We start from the raw sequence: 27,500 nt of genomic DNA, 5'->3' as shown, positions 1-27,500 counted from the left end.
TGTGTGTGTGTGTGTGTGTGTGTGTGTGTATGCGTACGTACATGTGTGTGTGTGTGTGCATGCGCGCATGTGTGTGTGTGTGTGTGTGTGTACATACATATATGTATGTGTGTGCGTGTGTATGTGTGTGTGCGTGTATGCGGATGTGTGTGCATATGTGCGTATGTACATGTGTGTGTGTCACATATGCGTACGTACATGTGTGTGTGTGCGTACGTGCGTGTGTGTGTGTGTGTATGTCACGTACATTGCATGTACACATGTGTGCGTACGTGCACGTATGTGTGTGTGCGTACGTACTTGTGTGTGTGTACATGTGCGTACGTACGTATGTGTGTGTGTGGTGTGTCGTGCGTACGTATGTGTGTGTGTGTAATGTGTAATATGTGTGTGCGTACGTACGTGCGTACGTACGTGATATGTGTGTGTGTGTGTGTGCGTACATGCATGCGTACGTACGTATGTGCGTATGCGTACGTAGTATATGCATATGCATGCGTATGTGTGTGTGTGTATGTATGTATGTATGTGCAGCAATAATACGTATGCGTAACACGTACATACATGTATATGCTCTCTTTGACGGGGGATAATAATAGACCAACCATTCAGATACAGCCATATATATATATATATAAAATTATACGTAATAATAATAATATATATAGGCCGCTACATATACATACATATCATATATAGCCTATATATACATATATATATCTTTACCATACATATATATTTGGACCAGCCTTTGCCATATACTATAATAATAATACCACTAATAACGGTATATATCCGCATATCACATATATATGTCTATATATCAACGCCGCTTCACAACATATAGCCACATATATATATCCTTTGGTATGTATAATAATAATAATATATATAATAATAATACATATACGTATATGTAATCTATAATATGCATATATATATATGTAATATGCAGCAATATGTAATATGCATGTAATATACGTATGCATGCACGTATAATAATAATAATACGTACATGTATGCATGCGTATGTACGTACGTAATAATAATGTACGTACGTACGTATGTATACGTGCATATAATACGTACATGTATGTGCGTATGTGCATGTGCGTATGTATGCGTATGTGTGCATGCGTATGTGTGTGTGCGTACGTATGCGCATGTACGTATGTGCGTATGCAGATGCGCAGCGTATGTGCGTGTGCAGATGCACGTACAGATGCGCGGCGTATGTGTGTGTGTGTGTGTGTGTGTGTGTATGTATGTGTTGATGTGTGTATGTGTGTGTGCATGTACACGTTAATAATACGTATGTGCGTATGTGTGTGTATATATATATATATATATATATATATATATATATATGTATATACATATATACATACATACATACATATTGTTGTGGTTGGCCGAAATTCGCAAACCACCATTCCAGATCCCTTAGGTGAGATATCTCTGTAAGTATATGTGTGGTTAGGCCCAAACCCGTTGTTTAGAGGGAATAAATGTCATTCATTGGTACGACCCCTCTAGATAGCCGTTTTTCTTTTACCATCTTTATTTTGGACCAGCCGCTTGCCATTACTACCACCACCAACCACGTCTCAACAGCCATCACACAACAACCACCAACACATAGCGCCGCTTCTGACAACAGCCACGACCTTTACCGTCACAACTCGCCCTCGCAACCATCGCATCACCACCATTCCCGCGCCGCTTGTGGGCACCGATACTGGACTCGTGCAGGGCGCACACCGAGCAGCGGGTGCAGAGGCACCAGCCTTTCCGAAGCAATCTGATCAAAAACGACTCACGCCCACTTCTGTTCCGTCCTATCGGCGAGCGTGGGGCGATTTGGCCCCGCCTCCAGGTGCGTCGGAGTGTGGTCGCTATATGCAAATTCGCGGATCAAAAAGCATTCACGCCCACTTTTCTTCTGTCCAATGGGGAGCCAGCCAGAGGTAAAGGGTTCGAAGGTGAAGGAGCGAGGCCACGGGGGGTATAAAGGGCCGCGTTCGCTCGCCAAACAGTGCAGTTCGGAGTTGAGTTGGGAAGAGCCAGTCAAGAGAGGAGTCGGAGAAGGCAGTTGGACGGAGCTGTGGAGAGTTGGAGAGGTGGCGGCGGCGAAGGCAGTCGAGGGGGTGCTCGTGTCAGAGTCGGGGAGCTGCGGAGAGGAGAGGCCGGCAACGCGACCGAGGTCGTGGTGGAGACGCTCGTCGCGGGACCCGAGCCAGGGAGATATCCTCCTTCCCCCGAGCATCAACAACCCCCTCCTGTTTCCCCCCGCGCTGAGATAGTGCGAGAAGGGGGCCCCGTTCCCACCCCATTCCAGACACTGTCCGCGAGGCCCGCGGAGTCGGGGCGCCACCGCCATTTTGCGGCTCATCATCAGACGGGTAGGCCCGACGCGGTCTCGGCCCCAGGCCGTCTGCCCCCTCATAGTGGAGGGTGGTCCCTTTTTCTTTTGCTTTGAGTATATGTGTTGTCGGCGCCGTCTGTGAAGTAAAACTGTATAAGTGTTGCCGTGTGCTCGGTAGTCGGTGGTATATCTGCATTGTGTTTTGCTTTTACAATTGCTTTTTGTGTATTATTGTGTGTTTCTTCTTCTTTTACATTTGCTTTTGGTGTAATTGTATATGTGTGCTTTCCGTTCATCGCGAAATAAATGTGCTTTATGTTGAACTGTTTTCCCGTTTCGCTTCGTCTTTTCCTTTATTGAATCTCCATCTTACTTCACGTAAAGGGTTGGTCGTGGGCTAAAACGCCCGATAATTAATCGAACCGTCCAGGTTGACGATAACACCGCTCGGTTATCCCGATAGTACGGAACGGGTCGCTTAAAGTGGCCCGTGTCCGGAGTCGACCTGCGGCGAGGTGCGATAGCCCGGTCTACCCTCCGCGTGAGTACTTAGGTAGGTCGAATTTGGCGAGCAACCCTATCCCACGCGGGGGGCCCATTGGCACGATCGTGGTGAGGCCGAAAGGCCCACCCGTGACTAGCTCCCGGCGTTAGTCCGAGAGGGTCACAACAGAATTGTCCGTCCGGTGGGCGACGTGCCGCGATTCGAGTTACGTGGCCGTTCGGACGCCGGCGGGAATGAATTCGCAACAATATTATAACCGCATTAGAAATCGAAGCGTCAACATCACCATCATGCCGAAGAAAAAAAAACAAACAAAAAAAACCATGGAGTCTGGAACACTGACGCTAACCATTACCTCGACGCATTTCGACTTATGAGTAACTTACAAGTAACGTGTGTCGACGTGTGTCAACGATCGCGTAACGTGCCTACAACTTTTGGCCAGCATATGCGGAACGTGTGAGTAATACGCTGGCATACGTCAAAAAATTTCAAGCATGTTAAAATTTGTCGACGAGCTTGGCGTACTACGGCGTATGCCAGCGTACCAAGACGTATGCCAGCGTGCTCTTAACGTATACAAAACTTACCTATCACGTATTCAACGTGTGCCAGCGTTTTAGACAAATTTTAGACAAATAAATCATACGTCGGCATACGCTGGCTAAATCATCAAGGTGTGACAGGGCCTTTCGCCAGTTAGACCCTACTAATGAGTTACCATTTGATATAAACGGCATATAAGGTTAAGTCTTCAAGTATTACCAGAGTAGCGAGTGACCATTTCATGACATCATGAATCGTATTGTTTCAGCCAATCATCATTAATCTTTTATAGTCTTCTTTTATTTTTGGTCATCTTGAATCTTTAATGGCCGAGTGAAGTGTCTATAGGAAATGTATTACACTTTCTATTGAAAAAGCCAATGCTGGAATCGAATTCCCTGGGGGTTTCTATCCCAGACCATTGATTCAGACAATGTTTTCGTCTTCTCCACTGTCACCACTATCTTCGCTCCAAACGTTGTCGGAATCACCATCTTCCGTAGCGTTTGCTTTGATATCATCAGCTTCCGTATCCATCGTTTCACCACCAATTTCCTCTTAATTTGGAACTGGGGCTTTAAGGGACTCTGGGAGTGAATTGCCGGAGTACCATTTTACTGCCAGTCCATTTGCTGTCTCTTCCCAGCAGTAGTCTGTTGGGCTTTCCCCACCAGTTGGATCGATTTGGTTGGCCCTCTTCCACATTCTTGCCACAAACTGAGTTTGTTTGAGGTGATTTTCGAGCATTGAAGCGCAAGGAGGTAGAGATGCTCAGTTAATTCTTTTTATCCGCTCCAGTGGCGTCTTTCCTTTCCTGCCACTCATGCACATAAAGGCTTGACATCGTGCCTCATTTATGTCAGAGGTGTTGCAGCTATACAATGAACATACATATATATATATGATGTGATGGCTGGAACATCCATGTCAGCGGACGTGAATGATCGCAATGCCGTAACATGATCTGGATCAGCCTCAAGATGTTCCAAGGGCTTCACCTTGCCCTTTTTGCTGAATGATGATGTGGTCACATCCAGTCAATACATGCAGCCCAATTACTGCTTAAGTGAGACCGTGTTGTTTTTCCTCGAGGCTGGCAGCCAGATGTGACACATCGATGCATCTTCGGTTGTTGCTCGAACCATAATCCATAATGATATGCATATCATTCAACCTTCCTACAAGACCAAGAAGTATGATGAGGACGTCAATATCAGATGATCTCACCACAATGTTTCCACCAGTGATGTTGCTCACATGGAAAGCAATTAGCGTATCAGCTTCCTCGTGACGAACTTGAAGGTGATCTGGTTCGTCCACTTGCAGCAATAGGTTCTCATCGTTCTTCATCGCCATACATTTTCCATCGTGCGAAACGTACACAGTTTTGTTCCCAATGATCGACCCATATTGTAGATTCCTCCATTCTTGCATGAGGAAACGGACAAACTGTTCTTTAAAGGCACCGTTCTTCAGTTGCTCCGTTCCACTCTGACGTTAAGCCTGATCTGGTCCAGTGATAACGAACACCCGACGAACATCTCCACCTCGACACTTCCGCTCGCAATCTTTGATGGATGGGAACTGACATTTGTCAAGGGGATGTCACACCTTGACGATTTAGCTAGCATATGCCAACGTATGAAAAATTCGTCTAAAACGCTGGCACACGTCGAATACGTTATGGGTTAGTTTTGTATACGTTAAGAGCATGCTCAAGCACGCTGGCATACGTCATAGTACGCCGAACTAGTCGACAAATTTAAACATGCTCAAAATTTTTCGACATATGCCAGCGTATGACTCGCATGTTCTGCATACACTGGCCATAAGTTGCAGGCAGTTACGCGATCGTTGATACACGTTACTTGTAAGTTACTCATAAGTCGAAACACGTCGAGGTAATGTTTAGCGTACCCGAAACTTATTTCTAACCTATGAGTAACGTGTTGTCGGCACGTTACGCGATCGTTGACACACGTTACTTGTAAGTTACTCATACGTCGAAACACATCAAGGTAATGTTTAGCGTACCCGAAACTTATTTCTAACCTATGAGTAACGTGCTTTGAACCTATGAGTAACGTGCTTTGAACCTATGTGTAACGTATCTCCAACGCACATTGACGTATGTAGACATATTTGACGTCTTCCGGATGACCACACAACTTACTGAACGTGTTTCTAACTTACAGCGACCGTATAATGGCGTATTGGCAGCGTTTAGGGGAATTGGTATATAAAAATGGGCTTCACAGGAGGAACCCATCATTGTTCTAGACTCCATGTTTTGTTTGTTTGTTTGTTTGTTTTCTTTGTCATGACGGTGATGTTGACACTTCGATTTCTCGTGCGGTTATGATTTAAATCGTTGAGCCGCAGCGATTTAAATCGTTGAGCGGCACCCTGTGAATAGCCTATGCCACGTGATCGTCAACGATACGCTGCAGCACGCTATGCATACGTTAGACCAGCGTTTCTCAACCTTTTTACCCTTGTGGAACCCTCGAAATAGTTTTCATGTCTCAGGGAACCCCTGCATAAAAATTATTATATACCATTATTAATATCTAGCTCTTTTATATTTTTATCGTAGTTCACGTGGTAAATATAATATTTTTTTCGGATACCTGGTTTAAGGAAAAAATGACCCCCTTTTTGTCAAATTTATTGGCAATGAAAAAAAAAAAACATACTGCTCGTTTATGAGACCTCACACCAAGGTTTTCATTCACAAAAAAAAAACTTTTTTAAATCAAAAAAAAAAAAAACACACCTCATGTAACTTCATCAACAAAACTTAAACAAACGAGAGAGGGAGCACTCGGTAGAGTGCAAACCCTCCGCTGCCAATACTGCTGGGTCACTTAAGTGAATCTGATATCCTATTCATTGTAGGTCAAAACAGATCAGACTCGACTGAACCACAATTGAATAAACTAAACAAGATCGACACGCATGTAGAAATGCCAAAAAAAAATAAAAAAAAAATCGACATTTTTTTGAAAAAAAAAGGTGCAAATTTTTTTTGGGGGGGAGGGGGGGTTGGAAATCACTTAAAACATGTAGAAATGCTACAAAAAATTAAAATATTTTTCAAATTAAATCGAAATTTTTTTGAAAAAAGTTGCAAATTTTTTTTTTCTCTAACAATGTTTTTTTTTGGTTAGAAATTACTTAAACCATGTAGAAATGCAAAAACAAAAATTCAAATATTTTTTCGAAATGGCCGCCATAGCGGCCATATTGGACTTTGGACTGAGTCCAAAATCTAATGGCATGATCCTTGGACCATATCTAATCCCCCCACCAAGTTTCGTCCAAATCCGTCCAGGAGTTTTTCCGTAATACTGTTCACAAACAAACAAAGAAACAGACAGGGGTGAAAACAGTAACCTCCGTCCATCTTCGATGGCGGAGGTTAACTTGAGGGGGAGCACTCGCGAGAGTGCAGAACCTCCGCCGCCAATACTGCTGGGTCACTCAAGTGAACCTTATATCTTATTCATTAAATATGTCAAGTGCTGACAAAGTTATAGTTCTTTTCACCAACATTTTTTTTTGGGGGGGGGGGGGTTGGAAATCACTTAAAACATGTAGAAATGCAAAAAAAAGAAATCGAAATTTTGTTGAAAAAAAGTTGCAAAAAATTTTTTTCTCAAACATTTTTTTTGGGGGGGGGGTTGGAAATCACTTAAAACATGTAGAAATGCAAAAAAAAAGATTCAAATATTTTTTCAAATTGGCCGCCATAGCGCCCATATTGGATTTTGGACCAAGTCCAAAATCTAATTGCATGATCCTTGGACCAGACCTAACCCCCCCCCCCCACCCACCAAGTTTCGTCGAAATCCGTCAAGGAGTTTTTCCGTAATACTGTTCACAAACAAACAAACAAACAAACATAAAGGGGTGAAAACAGTAACCTCCATCCATCTTCGATGGCGGAGGTTAATAAAGCTGAAGCAATAAAGGTAAACAGAAGAACTAACCTTGAGAGAGAGAGAGACCGTGCTCGGAAGCACAGAGAAGATAGATGGACACCGTGCATGCGTTCCGTACCTGAGTCAGTCACTCAATGATACACGAATCCACCGCGTGCAGGACGTCCAATCACCAGTGAGGGCGGTTTCACACTGGCGCCATATAGACATCGTTAAATACATTCCCTATGGTTGTTATAATTGTAAATAATAAGAGGTTGAAGCCTCTATTATAACAACCAAGGAGTTTCCAACAATATGCCGTACGTGTATAGTAAAATTACGAATATTAAATCAAACAAAAACTACTCAAAAATACATTAGCCTATTTATTAGTTTCTCGCGGAACCCCAAGCGACCTCTTGCGGAACTCTAGGGTTCCGGGGAACCCCGGTTGAGAAACACTGCGTTAGACTATTGTTGGGTATACGTTGTGAACGCCGACAAAACGCTAAGCATTCGTTGGTATAAGTTATCTATAAGTTATCGAAACGTTCTGTGTACGTCACTAATACGTTATGCATTTGTCCAACTCGTTATGAATATGCCAAAAACATTTTAAAAAAATCAATAGTTCAGCGGAGAAAAACATAAAAAAAAAAGAAAAGCCGAAGAAAACTTCGAAGAATGCTACAAAGAAGTCTCCTGGCCGTGGCCGTGGACGCGGACGCAAGGAGGATCCATCATCACCCACACCCTCCCCATCACACTCACCGACTACTACTGACATGGACCTACTACTAATGACATGCTCAACTCCAACTACTACTGATACTACTGACATGTACTCACCATGGAGTCTGAAACACTGACGGGTTCCTCCTGTAAAGCCCATTTTTATATACCAATTACGCTGCCAATACGCCATTATACGGTAGCTGTAAGTTAGAAACACGTTCAGTAAGTTCTATGGTCATCCGGAAGACGTCAATCAAATAAGTCTACATACGTCAATATGCGTTGGAGATACGTTACACATAGGTTCAAAGCACGTTACTCATAGGTTAGAAATAAGTTTCGAGTACGCTAAACATTACCTCGACGCGTTTCGACATATGAGTAACTTACAAGTAACGTGTGTCTACGATCGCATAACGTGCCTACAACTTATGGCCAGCGTATGCGGAACGTGCGAGTCATATGCTGCAATACGTCGAAAGATTTTGAGCATGCTTAAAATTTGTTGACGTGCTCGTCGTACTATGACATATGCCAGCGTGCTTCAGCGTGCTCTTAACGTATACAAAACTTACCCATAACGTATTCGACGTGTGCCAGCGTATTCGGCAAATTTTTCAAACATCGGCATACGCTGGCTAAAACGTCAAGGTGTGACAGGGCATGACGGTGATGTTGACACTTCGATGTCTAGTGCGGTTATGATTTGAATCGTCGAGCGGCAGCCTTTTAATAGGCTACGCCACATGATCGTTGGCGATACGCTGCTGCGCTATGCATACGTTAGACTATCGTTGAGCATACGTTGTGAACGCCAACAACACGCAAAAGCATTCGTTGGGACAAGTTATCTATAAGTTATCGAAATGTTCTGTGTACGTTACTATTACGTTATGCATACGTCCAACTCGTTATGAATACGCCAAAAACTTAAAAAAAAAAAGACATCAATAGTTCAGCGTATGCCAGCGTTTTACATACATTTTGATACGTTGCCATACGCTGGCTAAAACGTCAAGGTGTGACAGCCCCTTCAAGTACGAGATGAATTTGCTCTCCTCGACTGGAACAAACTTTCACCAAAAGATCCCAAGCCATGGTTACATATGAAGACTTGCTGTGCTGGAGTATACTTTCATGGAGGATATTGCCGCCATCAATTGCAGTGGCCTTGATACGTGGCAAATTGGCATCCATGATCACAACGTTCTGTCTTTTCTCTTGGGCTTTCATGAGGGTTGCCTTGTCTGTTTTATTGGGAGTACCGTCGCTTTGAGCTCGGGAGAGGAACATGAGTTAGATGAAGTAGTAGAGAGTGTATCCAAGGATGAAAGAGTGGTGATTGGAGCAGATTTCAATGGGAATGTTGGGGAAGGGAATAAAGAGGATGAGGAGGTGATGGGAAGGTATGGTCTCAACAAGAGAAATGTGGAAGGGCAAATGGTGGTAGAATTTGCAAAAAGAATGGAAATGGCAGTGGTAAATACGTATTTCAAGAAGGAGGAGGAACACAGGGTGACAAACAAGAGTGGAGGAAAGTGCACACAGGTGGATTAAATCTTAAGCAGGAGATGCAACCTGAAAGAGATTAGAGACTGTAAGGTGGTGGCAGGGGAGAGTGTAGCTCGACAGCATCGATTGGTGGTCTGCAGGATGATTTTGGAGGTGAGGTTGAGGAAGAGAGTGAGGGCTGAACCAAGGACCAGATGGTGGAAGCTGAAGGAGGAAGACTGTTGCGTGGAATTTAGGGAGGAGGCAAGACAGGTGTTGGATGGTGGTAAAGATGGGTGGGATGATTGGGCAACTGCAGCAGAAGTGGTGAGGGAGATAGCCAGGAAGGTACTTGGTGTGACATCTGGACAGAGGAAGGAAGATAAGGAGACCTGGTGGTGGAACGAGGAGGTACAGGAAAGTATAAGGAAGAAGGGGTTGGCGAAAAAGAAGTGGGATAGTCAGAGAGATGAAGAAAGTAGGCAGGAGTACAAGGTGTGGCGGCGAAAGGCAATGAGAGGTGGCAAAGGCTAAGAAAAAGGCATATGACGAGCTGTATGAGAAGTTGGATACAAAGGAAGGGGAAAAGGATTTATACCGATTGGCAAGACAGCGGGACCAAGCTGGGAAGGATGTGCTGCAGGTTAGGGTGATAAAGGACGCAAATGGGAATGTGCTGACAAGAGAGGAGAGCGTGTTGAGAAGGTGGATGGAGTACTTTGAGGAGCTGATGAATGAAGAAAATGAGAGAGAGAGAATGTTGGAAGAGGTGGAGATAGTGAATCAGGAAGTGGGGTGGATCAGTAAGGATGAAGTGAGGACTGCTATGAAGGGGATGAAAAGTGAAAAGGCGGTTGGCCCAGATGATATACCAGTGGAGGCATGGAAGTGCTTAGGAGAGATGGCAGTGGGGTTGTTAACCAGATTGTTTAATAAAATCTTGGAAAGTGAGAGAATGCCAGAGGAGTGAAGATTAAGTGTACTGGTTCCGATTTTCAAGAACAAGGGTGATGTGCAGAGCTGTGGAAATTACAGAGGGATAAAGTTGTTAAGCCACACCATGAAGGTGTGGGAAAGAGGAGTGGAAGCTGGGTTGAGAGGAGAGGTGATGATTTGTAAGCAGCAATATGGGTTTATGCCAGGAAGGAGCACCACTGATGCGATGTTTGCTTTGAGAATGTTGATGGAGAAGTATAGGGAAGGCCAGAAAGAGTCACATTGTGTGTTTGTGGATTTAGAAAAAGCTTATGATAGGGTGCCAAGAGAGGAGTTGTGGCATTGTATGAGGAAGTCAGGAGTGGTGGAGAAGTATGTGAGGATTGTGCAGGATATGTATGAGGACAGTGTGACAGCAGTGAGGTGTGCGGTAGGAATGACGGACCGGTTTAAGGTAAAAGTGGGATTGCACCAAGGATCGACTCTGAGCCCTTTCCTGTTTGCAATGGTGATGGACAGGTTGACGGACGAGATCAGACTGGAGTTTCCATGGACTATGATGTTCGCGGATGACATCATGATCTGTACGGAGAGTTGGGAGCAGGCTGAGGCGAGCCTTGCGAGGTGGAGGTACGCACTGGAGAGAAGGGGAATGATAGTCAGTAGGAGTAAGACGGAGTACATGTGCGTAAATGAGAGGGAGGGTGGTGGTATGGTGCGGTTGCAAGGAGTGGAGGTGGGGAAGGTGGATGGGTTTAAATACTTGGGATCAACTGTCCAAAGTAACGGAGAGTGTGGTGGAGAAGTGAAAAAGAGAGTGCAGGCAGGATGGAGTGGGTGGAGAAGAGTTGCAGGAGTGATCTGTGACAGAAGGGTGGCTGCAAGAGTGAAGGGGAAAGTATATAAGACGGTAGTGAGACCAGCTATGTTGTTTGGTTTGGAGGTGGTGGTGCTAACAAAAAGACAGGAAGCGGAGCTGGAGGTGGCAGAGTTAAAGATGCTACGATTCTTGTTGGGAGTGACGAGGATGGACAGGATAAGGAATTAGTATATTAGAGGGACAGCGCAGGTAGGACGGTTTGGAGACAAAGTGAGAGAGGCGAGATTGAGATGGTTTGGACAAGTGCACAGGAGGGAAGCGGAGTATATCGGGAGAAGGATGCTGAAGATGGAGCCGCCAGGCAGGAGGAGAAGAGGAAGGCCAAAGAAGAGGTTCATGGATGCGGTGAGGGCGGACATGCGGGCTGTTGGAGTGTCAATGGAAGATGTGGAGGATAGAGCGAAATGGAGATGGTTGATCCGCTGTAGCGACCCCTAACGGGAGCAGCCGGGAGGAGGAGGAGGAGGAGGAGGAGAAGGAGAAGGAGAAGGAGAAGGAGAAGGAGAAGGAGAAGGAGAAGAAGAAGAAGAAGAAGATCTGCATATTTTGGCGTTCTCTGCAGCAAAGTTCAAAATTTTGGACCTTGCCACGGCTTTGAGAAATCTTGAACTGTTGACCACGCACTCGCTTTCGAATTTCTTTCAGCGTTCTGCCCCCCCCCCCCCGAGTAAGTGTGTCGAGAAGGAATTTCTTCGTTTCCTCTTTTGCTGACTTCCCTGACACGTTGACCAATTCAGCAGGCGCTTGATTTGTGAATGGGTTGCAAGTATTATTGAGAGCGCTGGAGAAGGCATCAATATCAGAATTGTCACGTAGAATTCTCAAACTTCGAAGCTGATTCGCTGGTTCCTTGCCCGACTGAAGACCGACGAGTTGCCGAAGCTCTGACAGGGCCATACCACGCTGAGTGAGAGTGACGGACCACCTCCTGAAGGCACTTTCAGAGTTTCTAAAGGCCGATATGCCTTTCATAGGAGACGCAGCATCCTCATTCATGGTCTGCTCCAAGGTTAGGTCAATTGCACACCTCGAGTTGGACTTTTCTGCACATCGAATGGGCAAGGCACCAGCTTCTAAGATGTTGCGTGCGTCAGGGTCCAATTGGGAAGTTGGTGGAGGAAGAGCGATCCCCATCTCGCATAATTTGGCCGGTTCAACGCAAAGCATACCTCAATCACAGATGGAAGGATATGGACGTATCCGCCAACGTCATTGGTACGAACGGCTCGCTGGAGCTCCCGATACACCCTGTTGATGAGGTACACGTATATGGCCCAATAAGCTGCTGTACTTCCCTATTGTCCATCGATGACGCCATGAAAGAAGGTTTCATATCTATGGATGAGTATCGTCACTGAGGAATCCTCGACCACTCTTCGACAGTATTCGACATCATCACAGTTGGATATCATATTTTGCAAGAGATATGCATCATCTACCAGTGTGCCTTTATACTGTTGTGGGGCCGGGTCTCTGTGGCGAGCAGTAGAGTCGGCTCCACCGAACACCCGGAATTTAGGTTGTACCTTCCAGATAAATCCGAAAGGTCACGGGTCCCTTATCAAACCGAAGATCGCCAATTGGTCAACCACGTGGGGTAGGGTCAATTGCCAATTTCAATATACCTAAATACCCACGTCGTCAAACTACCGGGGAAATTCACCCTCGGCAGGATCTGCGCGACCCGGGCCGTTGCAAAGCCAGATCCGAATCGTACCCCGAGCGGAGAGTACCAGAACCCTGCCGGCCAATTGCACGATTACGACAACAATGAGGCCTCCTAATTCCCGTTCGAAGCACGGCAAACCAATGATAGAAAGGACAAGGACAAGCTGGGACATTCAACTAGAGGGGATTTATTTACAATGGGGGGGAAGCGAAGCACACAAAGAGCAGAGTTATCATGAATCACGAAGGTATCAAATATACAAGCAATTCCTGAAACAATTATATTAAGAGACAGGGCCCACGGACACAGACACACACACACAAATACCCAGAAAGAGATGGACCTCGAGATCTTTATTGCCCCTTCAGCTCGGAGGGAAGACGAGCTGAGGGAAGAGAATATGCTAGCTACCTGGCCGCACCTTCTCGGAGCACCAGTCGCCAAAGAACGGACCAGGACAGCCGAACCCAGAGGAGGCGAGACGAGGTGATCTCCCGTGATGAGATGGTCGACCGCTTGTAGTAATGCACCAGACGAGACGCCTCGGTTGCGCGCGATGCAGTCAGCCGCAGACCCAGACAGAAGCGCACTCGAGCAGACGGGACATAATCTTCAATTAATTCCGTCGCCTTTTGGGGCACGGTCAGCTCCCCCGTCACCTGCTCTCATTGGGTGGACGGCGTGTCGTGGCTCCCCCTTCGTGCAAAGGACCGCCCCAGCTCTGGTCCGTGCGTCACCCATTGGGCGGAAAATGACGCATACCCTTATTTGGCGCACAGCCAGAACGAAACGCTCCGTGCCCATATTTGGTGCGAAATCCACACCGCCTGGGGCATGGAATCCCGCCTACGCACACATGCCAGCGAGCGCGCAAAGAGCACGGACAATGCTGCGAGCAGAGGGTTGTTGTCGTTGTTGTTGGTGATGTAAAAATCCTAACTATAAAATAATTCACAGCGCACGTACAATTAATCACCAATTAAACAGAGGACGGGACCTTATCTAGAAACAAATACTTACCAATTTTACTGATCTATAGGACCTGTCTGTTGTGTGCTCATGGCTGCCAGATTCATAACAATACTTGATGAACAGCGCCTGCTCAATGAAATGGCTGAGGCATTGCGAATGATAGAAGTGTGATTCCAGTCCCTCGATACTGCTTATATATTCTGTGGCGCCGGCAAAGGAATCTCGGATGAAAGCCTTGCGACGTCCAGCAACATTTTTCACCGTTTCCAAACTTCCTTTTTGAAAACTTTTAGCTCAAAGCTTTCTTCTTTCTTTTTACAAATGATGCAATATGGGCTGACATGCTCCATATCCTGTCAATGGAACAGGAACAATAACTATTGCGAGACAGGTCGTGCTGATCGAATCATTCAATTAAAATTCAAAATATTTCACTCACACTCCATCATGAAACAGCTTCCATTCGTCAAAGAATGATGAATATCATACCCATTTTATCATCTTCACCATTTTGAATATCACTAGGTGGACCATGGAAAATTGCATAGGAAAGAACAAAGGCAAAATGAAAGCATGCTACTCACATAACCACACTGGAGGCGCCATCTATGACAAGACTGACTGAGACGTATACAGACTTGCACACTGGCGTCATTTGTTCCACTGTGACAGTAGTACAGGTCTACGCATGTAGGTCACAGACGCACTCAACCCGTGAGTGAAACAATACGTGCATTTCTATTTACAGTCTATAGTAGTCGGTCATGATTAATGTCAATACTATAAGATATAAAATCTCACATGGCATTGACGACCTTGAAAATAGTTAAGCCACTATTTCATATTCGACAATACTATACTTTACGGCTTGCTTTTTGAGCAAACGGACTTTCAAATTGGTACTTTAGTACACTACGGTTGGATGACGTCACGTATTGGCGTTGCTGTCAAGGTCAAGGCCGCTCCTAAAATTCCTGTGTTTATTCATTCAATACTCAGGTGACCATAACAAAAGATTTGAGGGTGATTTTCCTCTTGCCGTCATTCACATAAATAAATGTCATTTTTCTAGACCCTTGGCAGGGGTGATAGTGGTCAAAGCCTCACGTCTGCCCTGGCAGCAATCTATATATCATATATCTGGAGTTGTTACCTCACATTCGTGAGATCAAACCTTTTGCCATCTTTTACATGAATAAATCGTCTGGGCTCCCAGTCTATATGCGGCGACAGCCCACCGAGATATTGAGTCTTTGGGATATCCTTAGAAATCTTTCACACAAACGCTGCAAGCTCTATAATGGCCAACGTCTTACATGCCTTCTTGTGTGTGTGCGTGTGTAGGTGTAATCGAGTACACCTCATATAGAATGAATATATTGTTACGGATCTGGAAACCATAGAATTCAAACATACAGATGTCTCAAGAGTAAGTTATTCCGTTAAGTACATGTGAGACAGGTCCCTTCCTTTTGTCTTGTAGGAGAATCAAAGGTGTGCGTTGCGATGTCCTTTTAGGTAAGTTATTACATACAACGAACCATCCAACAAACCATCTAAGACCATCCAACAAACAAACCGACAACACCACTGAACAAGCGCTTCACTCGCCTAACCAGCGACTCGCTGTCCGAGGCAGAATCTCTGGCAGTTCCTTCTCGGCTTCCACAAACTTTGTAACTTCTTTTTGACGAGTATGGGCACGCGTGGAGTGGGGGCGGGGTTTTTCCGGCATGGCCGAAATCCCGCCCAGAAAGGGCGGACCCATGGGAGCCCTGTCAAATCAGGGCAGACAGTGACGTCTGTTCCACCGAGCCCTCGCCCCATTCGGGGAGGTCCATAAAAGTTATGACGCCATCCTCAGCGGAGAGTTCTGAGGGGGTTCGGTCGTTGGTTCTGAGTAAGTTTCTTGAAGGAGGAACGAGAGTTATTTTGGAGGAGCAAGTTGGTTTGTGTGCGCTCGACATTTTGCTGGCGTTCGTGGAGTTTTCCTGGGTCTCGTCCGTGACCCTGATCTCCACCCTGGGACTCCGACTGCCCCGCTCAAATTCCTCCATGGGCACGGTTCCCACGCGTGTGACTGTGGGCCGAGCCGCACGACCAATAGCAGGTGTCGCACCGTGGAGCACTCCCTGCCGTCAACGTGCAGGTACCCACGTGAATTGCGACTCCCAGCTCGTCTCTCCCTCTCTGGCTGCTGGGATCTTCTAATAAATCATCTGAGTGTGCGTCTGAGTGTGTGGGCCCGTCTTATAAGTGGAACTGTTAAGTGTTTTCCATCATTGTAAATTCTTGCTTGCATATCCGCGATAAGTCTTGCCCTGTGTCTTTTTTATTTGTAAATAAATTACCATTACTAGAAATGTTCCCAGTTCGTTTCCGTCCGTTCTTGCATTGGTCCAGCATGGTTTGGATCTGAGTTTAGGCAGGTTTTTATCCCTGGCAATCGGTTCATCGTAGCCGGCACGGCTTCGGCAGTTCCGCTCGACTGCACCCGAACCGGAGTTGATAGTCGGTCGTTGGAACTCTACCCCAATCGGTAGAGTGACCCGGTTCAGGCAAGACGTGCCGAGGGCGTGGTTTCCCCGGTAGTCGAAGTTGCATAGTTAATTAGGTAAATTGGTTCCAGACAAAAACACCCTACACTACGCGGTTGAGATATTTGCATCCACGGTCGGTTCAGCGACCCGCCGGCTCACGGAGTTATCCGAGAGCGACGGCCTACAATTCTGGGGAGTCTGGTGGGAGACGACGTAACCTCCCCCACCTAGTGGTCGTTCTCGCCAACGGTCCCCGGCCCACAACAATATTTATCCATGCATACATACATGCATATATATTATATATGATATATAATGCCTGGTGTTGGCTTAATGATTCGGGTGGTGGGTTTGGGATCATAGGATCCTGAGTTCAAAATCCCCCTCGGCTGTTGAATTAATACCAGGTGGAGCTGACTCTGCCTGTCATCCTTCCGAGGTTGGCAAAATGAGTGTCAGCATGCTGGAATCCTGTGTCGGAGTGACGACCTGTCCAGGATGGTGCCCAATAGTCAAGGAGACTGCTCTGACTGCAGATTAGAATTAAAACTTGATATGTAGCTCGATTAAAACATCAACGGCCTAATGGAGATCAAGGGAGATCAAATTGCTCAGACGTGAAACGATGAGGCCAAAAATTGGCAAAATACATTATGTTTTTCGTGACAAGAAACTGATCCACTGAGACACCGGAATGAGGTGAAAATGGGAGAAAATTTGCAGAAAGCAAAATTAACTTGCATGGTAAGCAACTCTGCTTTGCATCAATGGGCCATATGAGCTGCACTTCATTTTATTTGTAAACTTCTTTAAAAGCGTCACATTGTATAACAAAACTAGAAATTGTAATCCACCAAATATTATATAGAAAATGTAGTGCAAAATGTTTATAAAAATTGACAAAACAAAAAAGTGGTAGATCTCAGCTTCCCACAAAACTCTTTCAAAAAAAAATAAATAAATAAAAAATATATAAAACCTTTGACAGATACTTGGGTCATTGGGTCAAAATATTGTGATGGTTTTGGAAATATACCTCAGAGGAGAGTATACATACATGGGCACGTAGGAGACCCAGGAATGAGTTATTTCAATAGTCTATATGTAGGTAGACCTTTGCCCCTTGTCTAATGGTTTGGGGGGGGGGGCTGCATTGAAGTTAGTTTGTGAATTCCTGGTGTTACTGTTACGAATCTGGCAGCCATGTGCACACAACAGCCAGGTCACATAGATCAGTTATATCGGTAAGTACGTGTTACTAGTTAGGGTCCCGTCCCTTGTCTAATGGAAATTAAATGTTCGTGCGCTGCAGAGTTATTTTGATAGTCAGGGTTTTCTTTTACATCACTTACAACAATGACAACAACGCCCATCTTTTCTTTCACAACAAAACTGCTCACAGCATTCTTCTGGCGAGCGCGTGCGTGGGCGGAGTTTAACATGAGCATGGTGCCCCTCTTTGGCCAATCGGCAAGGAGCAGGCGTCTCAACCGCCCCCATCTCCCACTCAGCACCATCGCCATTACGCACATGGCCGGAGGTGAGGAGGTAGGTGGAGCGACAAACGCCTCCGATCGGGACTCCACCCAGAAGGGTGGGAGTTGCCCCGCCTACCGTAAGCCCGTCCAATGGAAGACGGCCAGGGAATCGCGCGATGGGTCCGACCAACCAGGAGGCGAGTGGCCAGGAGAACAGGCCCCTCCTTCCCGAAGAGGAGAGTGTGGTTGTCGGGACGAGCGTAGAGAGTTTGCGTCTTGAGTCTGCTCGAGTGCACGTCTCTGCCTGGGTTTGCGGCGGACTGCATCCCGCGCTTCGGAGGTGTCTTGTCTGGCGCATTACAGCGAGCGGTCGATTTTCATCAAGAGAGATCACCTCGTCTCTCCTCCTCTGGATTTGGCTGCCCTGGTCCGTCCTCTGGCAACCAGAGCTCCGGGAAGGGGTGGACAACCAGCCGCGCACTCGTGGCCAGGTAGCCAGCCGTCCTGACTCCCAGCCGAACTATCCTCCTCAGCTGGAGAGCCGAATAAAGACCCGATGGGTACATTTCTTTGGGTGTGTGTCTGAGTGTGGGCCCGTCTCTAAGTAGAATTGTTAAGTGCTTTTGTTGTACATTATTTGCCTTGCTTAGTCGTGATAACCCTGCTCTTTGTGTGCTTCCCCTCCCCGCTTATGGTAAAATAAATACCCCTATTGTTGAATGTCCCAGCTCGTCCTTGTCCTTTCTACCATTGGTTTGCCACGCTGCGAACGGGATCAAGGAAGGCCGTTGCCGTAATTGTACATTTGGACCGACGGGCCTCGGTAACCATCCGTTCGGGTTACGCACGGTTCGAGCACGGTAACGGCTCGTTCCACTCGAGGCCTGCCGAGGGTGTGGTTCCCCGGTAGCTTTGCCGTGTGGATACTTAGGTATATTGAAGTTGGCAATTAACCCTACTCCACGCGGTCAAATTATTGGCAATTCACGGTCCTGTAAGGGTCCCGTGCCTTTTGGAATTCTCCGAGAAGCACGATCTAGATTCCGGGTGTTCGGTGGAGCCGACTCTACTGCTCCATCTGGCGGTCGTGCTCGCCACCGAGACCCGGCCCCACAACATTACGTCTTTCCTACACCCCCCCCCCCACTCCCTCCGCTCCTTTCAGTCTTTCTTTTAATGCCCCCATCGGTCCGTTGCAAACACTCTGCTACTTTCAATATTTCTTTCAATACCCCATCAGTCCACTCAAAAAATCCCCCCTCCCTCTGCCTTTCTGAATCCACCAATAATTCCTTTCACCAAGCCTCAATTCAACAACCCCTCTTTAATCCCGTCAGTCTTTCTTTCAATCCCGCAGGTGTATTCTTGTTCTTCGGTGCGTCTGTCTTCCTTACCACTCAAATCGACATTCTTTTATCATTTGCCACCAAGCACCCATCGCTCACTGTAAACAGTTGGTACTCCAGACCGGCACCAAATTATTTCCCCGCACATCCACATTCCTCCTGTGGGACAACGCTTCTCGAGTACAAAGTTGGGTGCGGCGCTTTTATCATGCAGGGTGGAGTGCAGCGTGTCTAGCATGCACAATACAGTGCACACTGTAGACTGAATGTTTGCACATAAGGGAGGAAGCAGAGGGCCCTCATCGCTGCCTTGGGTATGTGAAAGGAGGGTTGGGGGCTGTGTTGAAAGCGCCCTCAGAGACAGGGGGATTTTCCACAAACTAGATCGTGGACCCACCCCCATCTAATGCGCACAAATGAGAAAGATGCTCACATGAGACAGATGGGAAAAAGCCATGTTCTGTGAGGAGAAAGCAGCTCAGAGCTGGTCCTTGTCCTTGTACCAAAAGCTTGTCCGTGGAGGAGCAGACAGGAGCGCAGAGTGCAGACAGGAGCGCAGAGTGCAGAGGAGAGCAATTAGAAAGGCTATGTGGCTTGGTTCATCTGGAGCTGCTGTTCCTGTAGGTACAGCAGATACGGAGCTGCTTGCCGTTCACATGTCTTGCACGCTGGAAAGGACTTGCCTACTGGGTCTGGCTACCTCAGAGATGAGGCTACACATCCCATCACACCACATCACCACTCGACCGCCCATCTTTCCCATCCTTTCCCCCCTCCCCAGTATATTTGGACCGGCACAGCCCCATTGGGTTGCGTAAGGTGAGGGAAGGAGTCGACCCCACGCTCTGTACTTTTATTTCTTCTTGTCTCGTTCTTCCTCCCCGGAATGAATGATGGTCATGTGTGTTTTGTGTAAATAAGATTGTACAAGAATATGTGTTAGGGTTAAGTCTGCTCTTTTGTTGTGCCTTTTGTTTTTTGCCTGTAAACACTTGCTTTAGTGATTGCATGCTTTTGTGAATAAAGGACTGTAAATAATGTGCTTTTCACCATTGCTTATATGTGTAAATAAATAGTTGCTGGTTGTTCTTTCAAATCTGTCTCGGTTGTCCTTTCTTTCATTGGTCCAACACAGTGTACAAGTATAGTTAGACGAGAAGTTATACCCCACCGATCGGCTCGACTCGTCAGCCAGCATACACTGACTATCACTCGGCAGTAACCCGAGTGTGCGCTGAGGGCACGAAAGGCAGTTAATTTAGTCACCTCCTCAGGTAAACGGAGTCTGATGGATAACCCTGCTAGAGTTGACGAAGTTAATTGACATTTGTGGTTGCTTAGCAACCCGCAGGACCATGGAGTTATTTGTGGCTGGTGGCCTCAGGACCGGACATTTGGAAGGAACCCAAGGGCCTCCCCTCGTGGTGAACCTCGAACCATAACAATATCATTGGATAGCTACTTAGGTCATAGTGATAACAATAAGATGGCCCATAAAAAATATATTCCAAAGATTTATGCATTTTTCATTATGGAGCAAAACATTTATACCATGCTGCACACTCGTCATATGGGTTCTGCCATATTGTGGACATGCCCGTCCCTACCAGAAGAAACGGGTATCTCGAGAGCAAGCCGTTCCGGGGCAATAAGGACTGGTTCATCAGAGTCACCTTTGCTAGCAGGGGTCTCATTGAACGGGCCTTCCTGTAAGTCACAAAAGGACGAGGTTTTACTTTAGTTATTTTGGCTGAATATAGTGAGCAAGTCAGTTAGCATTATAAATGCAATGGCCTAAATAAGAACAACTGTGAAGCTTGTCATAATTAATGCAAATGGCTGTAATGTTTGCCAAAATAATCAGGTTACTGCAAATGATAAGTATTGTACCTCTGATGTTTCTTTCCGGGAGGTTTCAGCCAAGATGGTTCCATTCCCCATTGAAGTTGCACTCTGTGCAGTAGATATCTGAAGGGAAGGCAGAGCACAGACAGCACTGGATTAAAAATAGGGGCAATCTTTGACTTCTGCATGCCAGCAGGCTGCAGCATAGAAAATAAGAGATAAAATGTCTAAAAATAATACAAATAGCATTAAGTACAGGAAAGATGCAGCACTTTTAACATGCACAACACGAATAAACTCAACAGTTAAATTGGACAGTCGGGCTACGTGGAGTGCTATATGCCCATGTGTCCCAACTAATTCACCTTTTGAGCCAGCTCATCAGGGTTGTACCCAATCAACTTCAGAAATTTGCTTCGTGGATCTGGTTCAAGGTTGACCTGGCAGGTAGACATTGCAAGACAACACAAAAGAGAGTGCAAATGTTTATACAGTAATCCTAAAAAAATACCATTTTTATGACCAAAATTAATATTAAATTTTTCGTTTGTCATCAAAATTAGTGATTCAAAAATCAGAACTATTCACAGCCTACAAAGTTTTTGTCCATAGTTCAATGCAGTACTGCTCTCCCTCATGTGCCAACATACACTACCGGTCTAAAGTTTGAGAACACCCCCATTTTTCAAGTTTTTACTGAAATTTCAGGAGTTTAATGTTTCAATGTACTCTGAAATTAAAGCACAGAACAAATAAACAATTGCAGATAAAAAAGAAATCATGGAATCGTTTTGTTGAACAAAATTTAATCCAAATTTTTGACTCATCAAAGTAGCCACCTTTTGCAGATATACTGTAACAGCCGATCATACTCGTGGCATTCTTTCCACAATGGAAATAAAATATTGTTCGGAAAGTTCTTCCCAACACTTGTAGAAGTTCCCACAAATGTGTTACACTTGAGGGTTGCTTTGCTTTCACCCTTCTGTCCAGTTCATCCCAAACCAGCTCGATGGGGTTTAAGTCTGGAGACTGTGCTGGCCATTCAATTATTTGAAGCCTACCGTCTTGTTCTTTTCTTCAAAGGTAGTTCTGACATAGCCCGGAGGTATGTTTTGGGTCATTATCTTGCTGTAGGATGAACCCCTGACCAACTAGGCATAGACCAGAGGGTATTGCATTTCACTGCAAAATGCTGTGGCAGCCCCTTTGTTCAGGGTGTCAGTCACGCTGTGCAAGTCGTCCACTCTGGATCCAGCAAAAGAGCCCCAGATCATCACGCTTCCTCCTCCATGTTTAACAGTTGGCTTCACACACTGAGGAACCATCCTTTTGCCTACTCGATGGCATACAAAAACCCTGCGTGATGAACCGAAGATTTCAAATTTTGATTCATCGGTCCATAAGACATTCTTGCAGTTTTCAGTAGTCCATTGGCGGTGCTTCATGGCCCAGGCAAACCTCTTTTTCTTATTTTGCCATCTTAGCAATGGCTTTCTTACTGCCACTCGACTTGTCAAACCTGCAACTCGAAGTTTTCTCTTCACAGTTGAAACTGAGACGTCCTTCCTTCAACCAGTGTTAAAGCTGTGCTTGAAGCTGCTGTCCTGTGAGTCGCCTATCACGCAAGCTGTTGACTCTCAGAAACTTGTCTTCTGATTGTGTTGTGGCTTTGGGTCTGCCAGACCTCTTCCTGTCAGAGATTCCTCCGGTTTCCAAGTGCCTTTTGATGGTGTAGGAAACTGTACTCACTGACACCTTAGCTTCTTTGCACTTTCTCCAAAGGAAAGACCTACACCTTTAAGGGTTATAATGGTCTGTCTGTCTTCCTTTGTTAATTGTCTTTTTCTCGCCATTATGATAGCAATATACTATTTCCTGCAGTGCAATATTGTCCAAATAATGCTTCAGAAGGTATAGCAACACAGTCTGTTCCAACACTGCTTTTATACAGAGAGAGGGTTTGTAACTAATCAACAAAAGTTGGGACACCTGAAGGAATTGCTTGCATCAACTTTCAAGGCTTAATTCACTTCCATTGCTGCAGAACAGCTGCAGTTGCTAACCCATTATTTGGTCCCTGAAAAGGGGCTTTTTTAAAAACTCTGAAATTGACATTATTTTTCAGTTTTTGGTAACCTAACTTTTTTTTAACCTCTGGCAGTTTACCACTTAGCTTTGTCCCATTTCAGGTTATTCACTGGACTTGAACTGCTTAAATTTCTGTAAAAACTGAAAAATGTGGGTATTCTAAAACTCTTGACTGGTAGTGTACGAACATCACACCTACCTCTCCCGATTCTGAAGAATCTAAAGCTCTCAACATTATTTGAATCCCCTGCAATCAGGCTGAATCATAAGGCCTGTTGCTCTCACATTGCAGACAGGTCTGTGACTTTCCTTTTTCTTTCCTGTAGTCTTTCTTGCTCTACTGCTCTCTCAGCCCTCAAAAGCTACTCTGGAACATATGTTATTTCAGTAAACCATGCCTGAGTAAACTCCCAAAATTTGTCTGTCATGATATCTCCAAAAGTTATGGATGGATTTGGACGAAACTTGGTGGACAGGTTTGGTGTGAGCCAATGATGAATTGATACGATTTTGGTTAAGACCTGGATATGGATGCTTGAATTTTGTAAGCGATTCTTCACTGTTGAAAGAGGGTGCCAAAAACAATATGTAGCATGATATCTCAAAAAGTTATGGACGATTTGGATGAAACTTGGACAACTTCGGTATGTGACCAGGCCAAATTGATTCGATTTTGGTTAAGGTCTGGATGGTGATCTGGCCCATCAGTGGGATACAAAACGTAAACTTCAGCCTGGCTCAGGTGTGCGCTCTCCCGAGTGCTGTTATAGACGTCAACTGGTACCAGTTGGGAACTGGTGGGAACTTCTCGCTCTTCAATGACCTAAATTTCTGGTGAGTTAATAAAGTGAACTTACTCATGAGTCAATATTTACTAATGATTCCAACAATGCCAAAATCCTTATTCAGATAAAGTGTGTCTCATACAAACAGAAGGTTATTTGTGCCCAAGAATAAAAGAACATCAATAGCTCAAGGCTGTCACACAGGACTTTCTGATGCAATAAATGATATGACTGCAAAAATAGAGAGGCCATAAAAATAATGTGTGGAAAACTATGAGGTCAATTTTCACGGCATAGACGAGAGTGCAAGTGCCATTGATAAGCCAATTAGCCATCTTTGTCCATGGTGTCATAACTGAATTTGAAGTCACAGAGGAATTGGCTTCACCAGTCTATGCATGATACGACATCAAGAGAAGACAAGTTAACTGAAGCTCTCAGCAATGGAACAACACAACTTAAAAGCTGATACAATGAGTGGCATTCACTACCAACAGAAACCCATCCAGATAAGAGTATTACAAAAGGGAATGGTAACTCCACTTGAGGAAATGTAAAAGCTGAATCATGAAATTTATCATGCGAATGTGCCACTGCACAATAAGTCCAACTCAAGAATGTGAGGTGAGTTGTGGTATAAACCATAAACTTCATCAAAGGTGAAGCCCTATAAATAATCAGATCATTTTAAAACACTGTTGGAAGATATCGAATGAAAACATGGTGACCTTGTGTACCATGAGCTCACCTGCCCTTTAGTCTGGTGAGCTTAAAATTGGTATTTGCTCTCCTCTCTGAAACTACACACACAATTTCAATGAAACTTGACCACAACCTTCATCACCTGTAGATGTCCCAACGTTTGTTCACTGCATGAAAAAAAATAATAAATCAGGGTCCAATGGGATATGTGGGGGTTTGAGTGACTGTTGCTTCTGATCCAGGTGAGATTCAGGATGCACAGTCCTATTTTTGTAAAGTGAGCTAGCTCATTCACCAATGTTCTATCACCATAAAGAAGAAGTTGTTTATTGAGATGAAGAGGAAGCCTGCAGAAGAGCTCAGTGACCATAAGTGGTTAGCCGACTTCTCATTAATTGTTGGTATTACTCATAATGACTATGAGTAAGATTTAAAACCTATGGTCACAAACAGAGGAAAGCAGAGATGTCGATCTAGACTTCACCCTTGTTGTGGGCTCATCAGGCTTAAAACTTTGGCCATAGACTTTAATCTCAGTCTGTAAAGGCTTGAGTACCATATGGATGGGTCTTAGTTTGGAAGTGATGTGTTGGTATAATTTGTGTGCATGACATCAGCATCGTGTCATAGTCAGTGTGCTTCTTTGGGTGGATTTAATATGCCTGACTGCAAACCTCTTGATTGGTGTTCAGCAAGGCAGACGGCACTTGTTTCTGGCAGGTCGTGCAGCAAGCACTGTGATGGGATTCGATTTGTGCCCTGCTGCCTCGTAAAGTTAAGGGGTTCCATTCAGAGAGTGTGTGTGTGCGTGTGCGTGTGCGTGTGCGTGTGCGTGTCCATGGCAAAACTTTCTTTCCATTTGAGCTTTTGTCATCAAATCTTCAACAAACCTATATTATGAGAATATGAAGACTAATTAATAATTTGATAATAATGTTAAATGACAAGTACAAATAGCCCTGATTAGCCCGTCTTACAGTGCACAGCACAAGACAGCTGGGATTTTTGTTTGTTTGTTGTAAAATTGCGTCCGTGCTTCTTTATTTTGCCCACTCGCATTTTGGGATGCTTTCCAATTTACCACTTAACTTTATCTTCAAATTCGTTTTTGTTTTCGTCAAGTTTAGTTAGAGTACTGTACAAAGGAGACACAGATGGGCTTTGCATATTGGGATGCTCTCTGGTGTTAAGTTAATGCATCTGGGTCCGTTTGTTTGTTTGTCTGTCCACACATAAAGTGCTAAAGTAGGCTATAAACTCCACCTGGAGGTCACCAGTTTTACATGTTATCTTTTTTCAACCAAGTACCTCAAGAAGGATGTACAATTTGAATGTAAATACATCTAGAAAGTATGTACAAATCAAATGCGAGTACGCCGATAAAGAACGTAATATTACAATGTGAGTATGTCGATACAGGATGTCCTATTAAGAATGTGAATACGTCTCGAAAGTATGTGTATTAAGAATGTAAGTGCAACGATAAAGTGTGTACTATTAGAATGTGCATGTGTCTAGAAAGTACGGATCACATGAATAAGCCTATAACATACATACAAACACAAAAACCACATAAAACCACCAAACGTCATACTTTTGTTTTGTTTTAGCTCAGCAATCTCACACACCTGTAGGAAGCTCCAGATGTCCTTTTCTAATGGGTCTATTGAAGCCTGGACCTTCGCATGGCAAAATTCACGCAAATGGCCAGTGTGTCCGGCAGCTTGAAGTTCGGCTGAGCGGCTCAGCAGATGCGGCTCAGTAACAACCTGGCTCACATACACATAGTGAGACTGCACAAGTCCACCAGGCAAAGAGCCCTGTGCAGAATATCCAGCAGTAGATGGCTGATGCTGTTGCTGACCTGAGTGCTCACAACCAAATGTGACAAGACGGCCACCAAACTGAAGAAATAAGAAGGAACTGTGTTGGATTCCATTCAAAAAAAGTTTTCTACTTTTTTTTTTACACTCACTCATACTATATATATATATATATATATATATATATATATATATATATATATATATATATATATATATATATATATATATATATATATATATATATATATATATATATATATATATATATATATATATATATATATATATATATATATATATATATATATATATATATATATATATATATATATATATATATATATATATATATATATATATATATATATATATATATATATATATATATATATATATATATATATATATATATATATATATATATATATATATATATATATATATATATATATATATATATATATATATATATATATGTATATATACATATGTACATACATATATATACATATATATATATGTATATATATATATGTATATATACATATGTACATACATATATATACATATATATATATGTATATATATATATATATATATGTATATATACATATGTACATACATATATATATATACATATATATACATATACATATAAATGTTAGGGTGGTCCTTATTCCTCAACTTCGGATTTTCTAAGCTCCAACCCCCGGGATTCATTGGAATAGTCGAAAAAAACTCTCCTGGTGAATTTTTTTTTTTTTCAATCGGACAACATTTACCCCTCCCTCATCGACCTTGAAGTTTCACCCTGAAAAAAAAATTGTGAGGTGGGCGGTGAGAAGAACGAGTAATACACATT

At 44.3% G+C, this 27,500-nt stretch overlaps 1 protein-coding gene across 3 annotated transcripts in view; it reads right to left on the bottom strand.

Annotated features, from left to right (window-relative positions):
* Positions 1-27,500, bottom strand: part of LOC147018854 (protein transport protein Sec31A-like) — a 197,475-nt gene that overhangs the window by 73,375 nt on the left and 96,600 nt on the right. For all 3 annotated transcript variants that reach the window (XM_085898953.1, XM_085898951.1, XM_085898952.1), the window contains exons 11-14: positions 26,441-26,716; positions 21,600-21,674; positions 21,280-21,357; positions 20,997-21,096 (exon numbers count right to left, since the gene is read on the bottom strand). In XM_085898953.1, coding sequence (XP_085755079.1) covers positions 20,997-21,096; positions 21,280-21,357; positions 21,600-21,674; positions 26,441-26,716 — 529 coding nt within the window. The remainder of the gene's footprint in view (positions 1-20,996; positions 21,097-21,279; positions 21,358-21,599; positions 21,675-26,440; positions 26,717-27,500) is intronic.

The sequence above is a fragment of the Eptatretus burgeri genome, chromosome 10 (genome assembly GCF_056783735.1).
Source record: "Eptatretus burgeri isolate ZD-2024b chromosome 10, Ebu_testis_v1, whole genome shotgun sequence".
NCBI lineage: Eukaryota > Metazoa > Chordata > Myxini > Myxiniformes > Myxinidae > Eptatretus > Eptatretus burgeri.
This window is presented reverse-complemented; position numbering and strand designations above follow the sequence as displayed.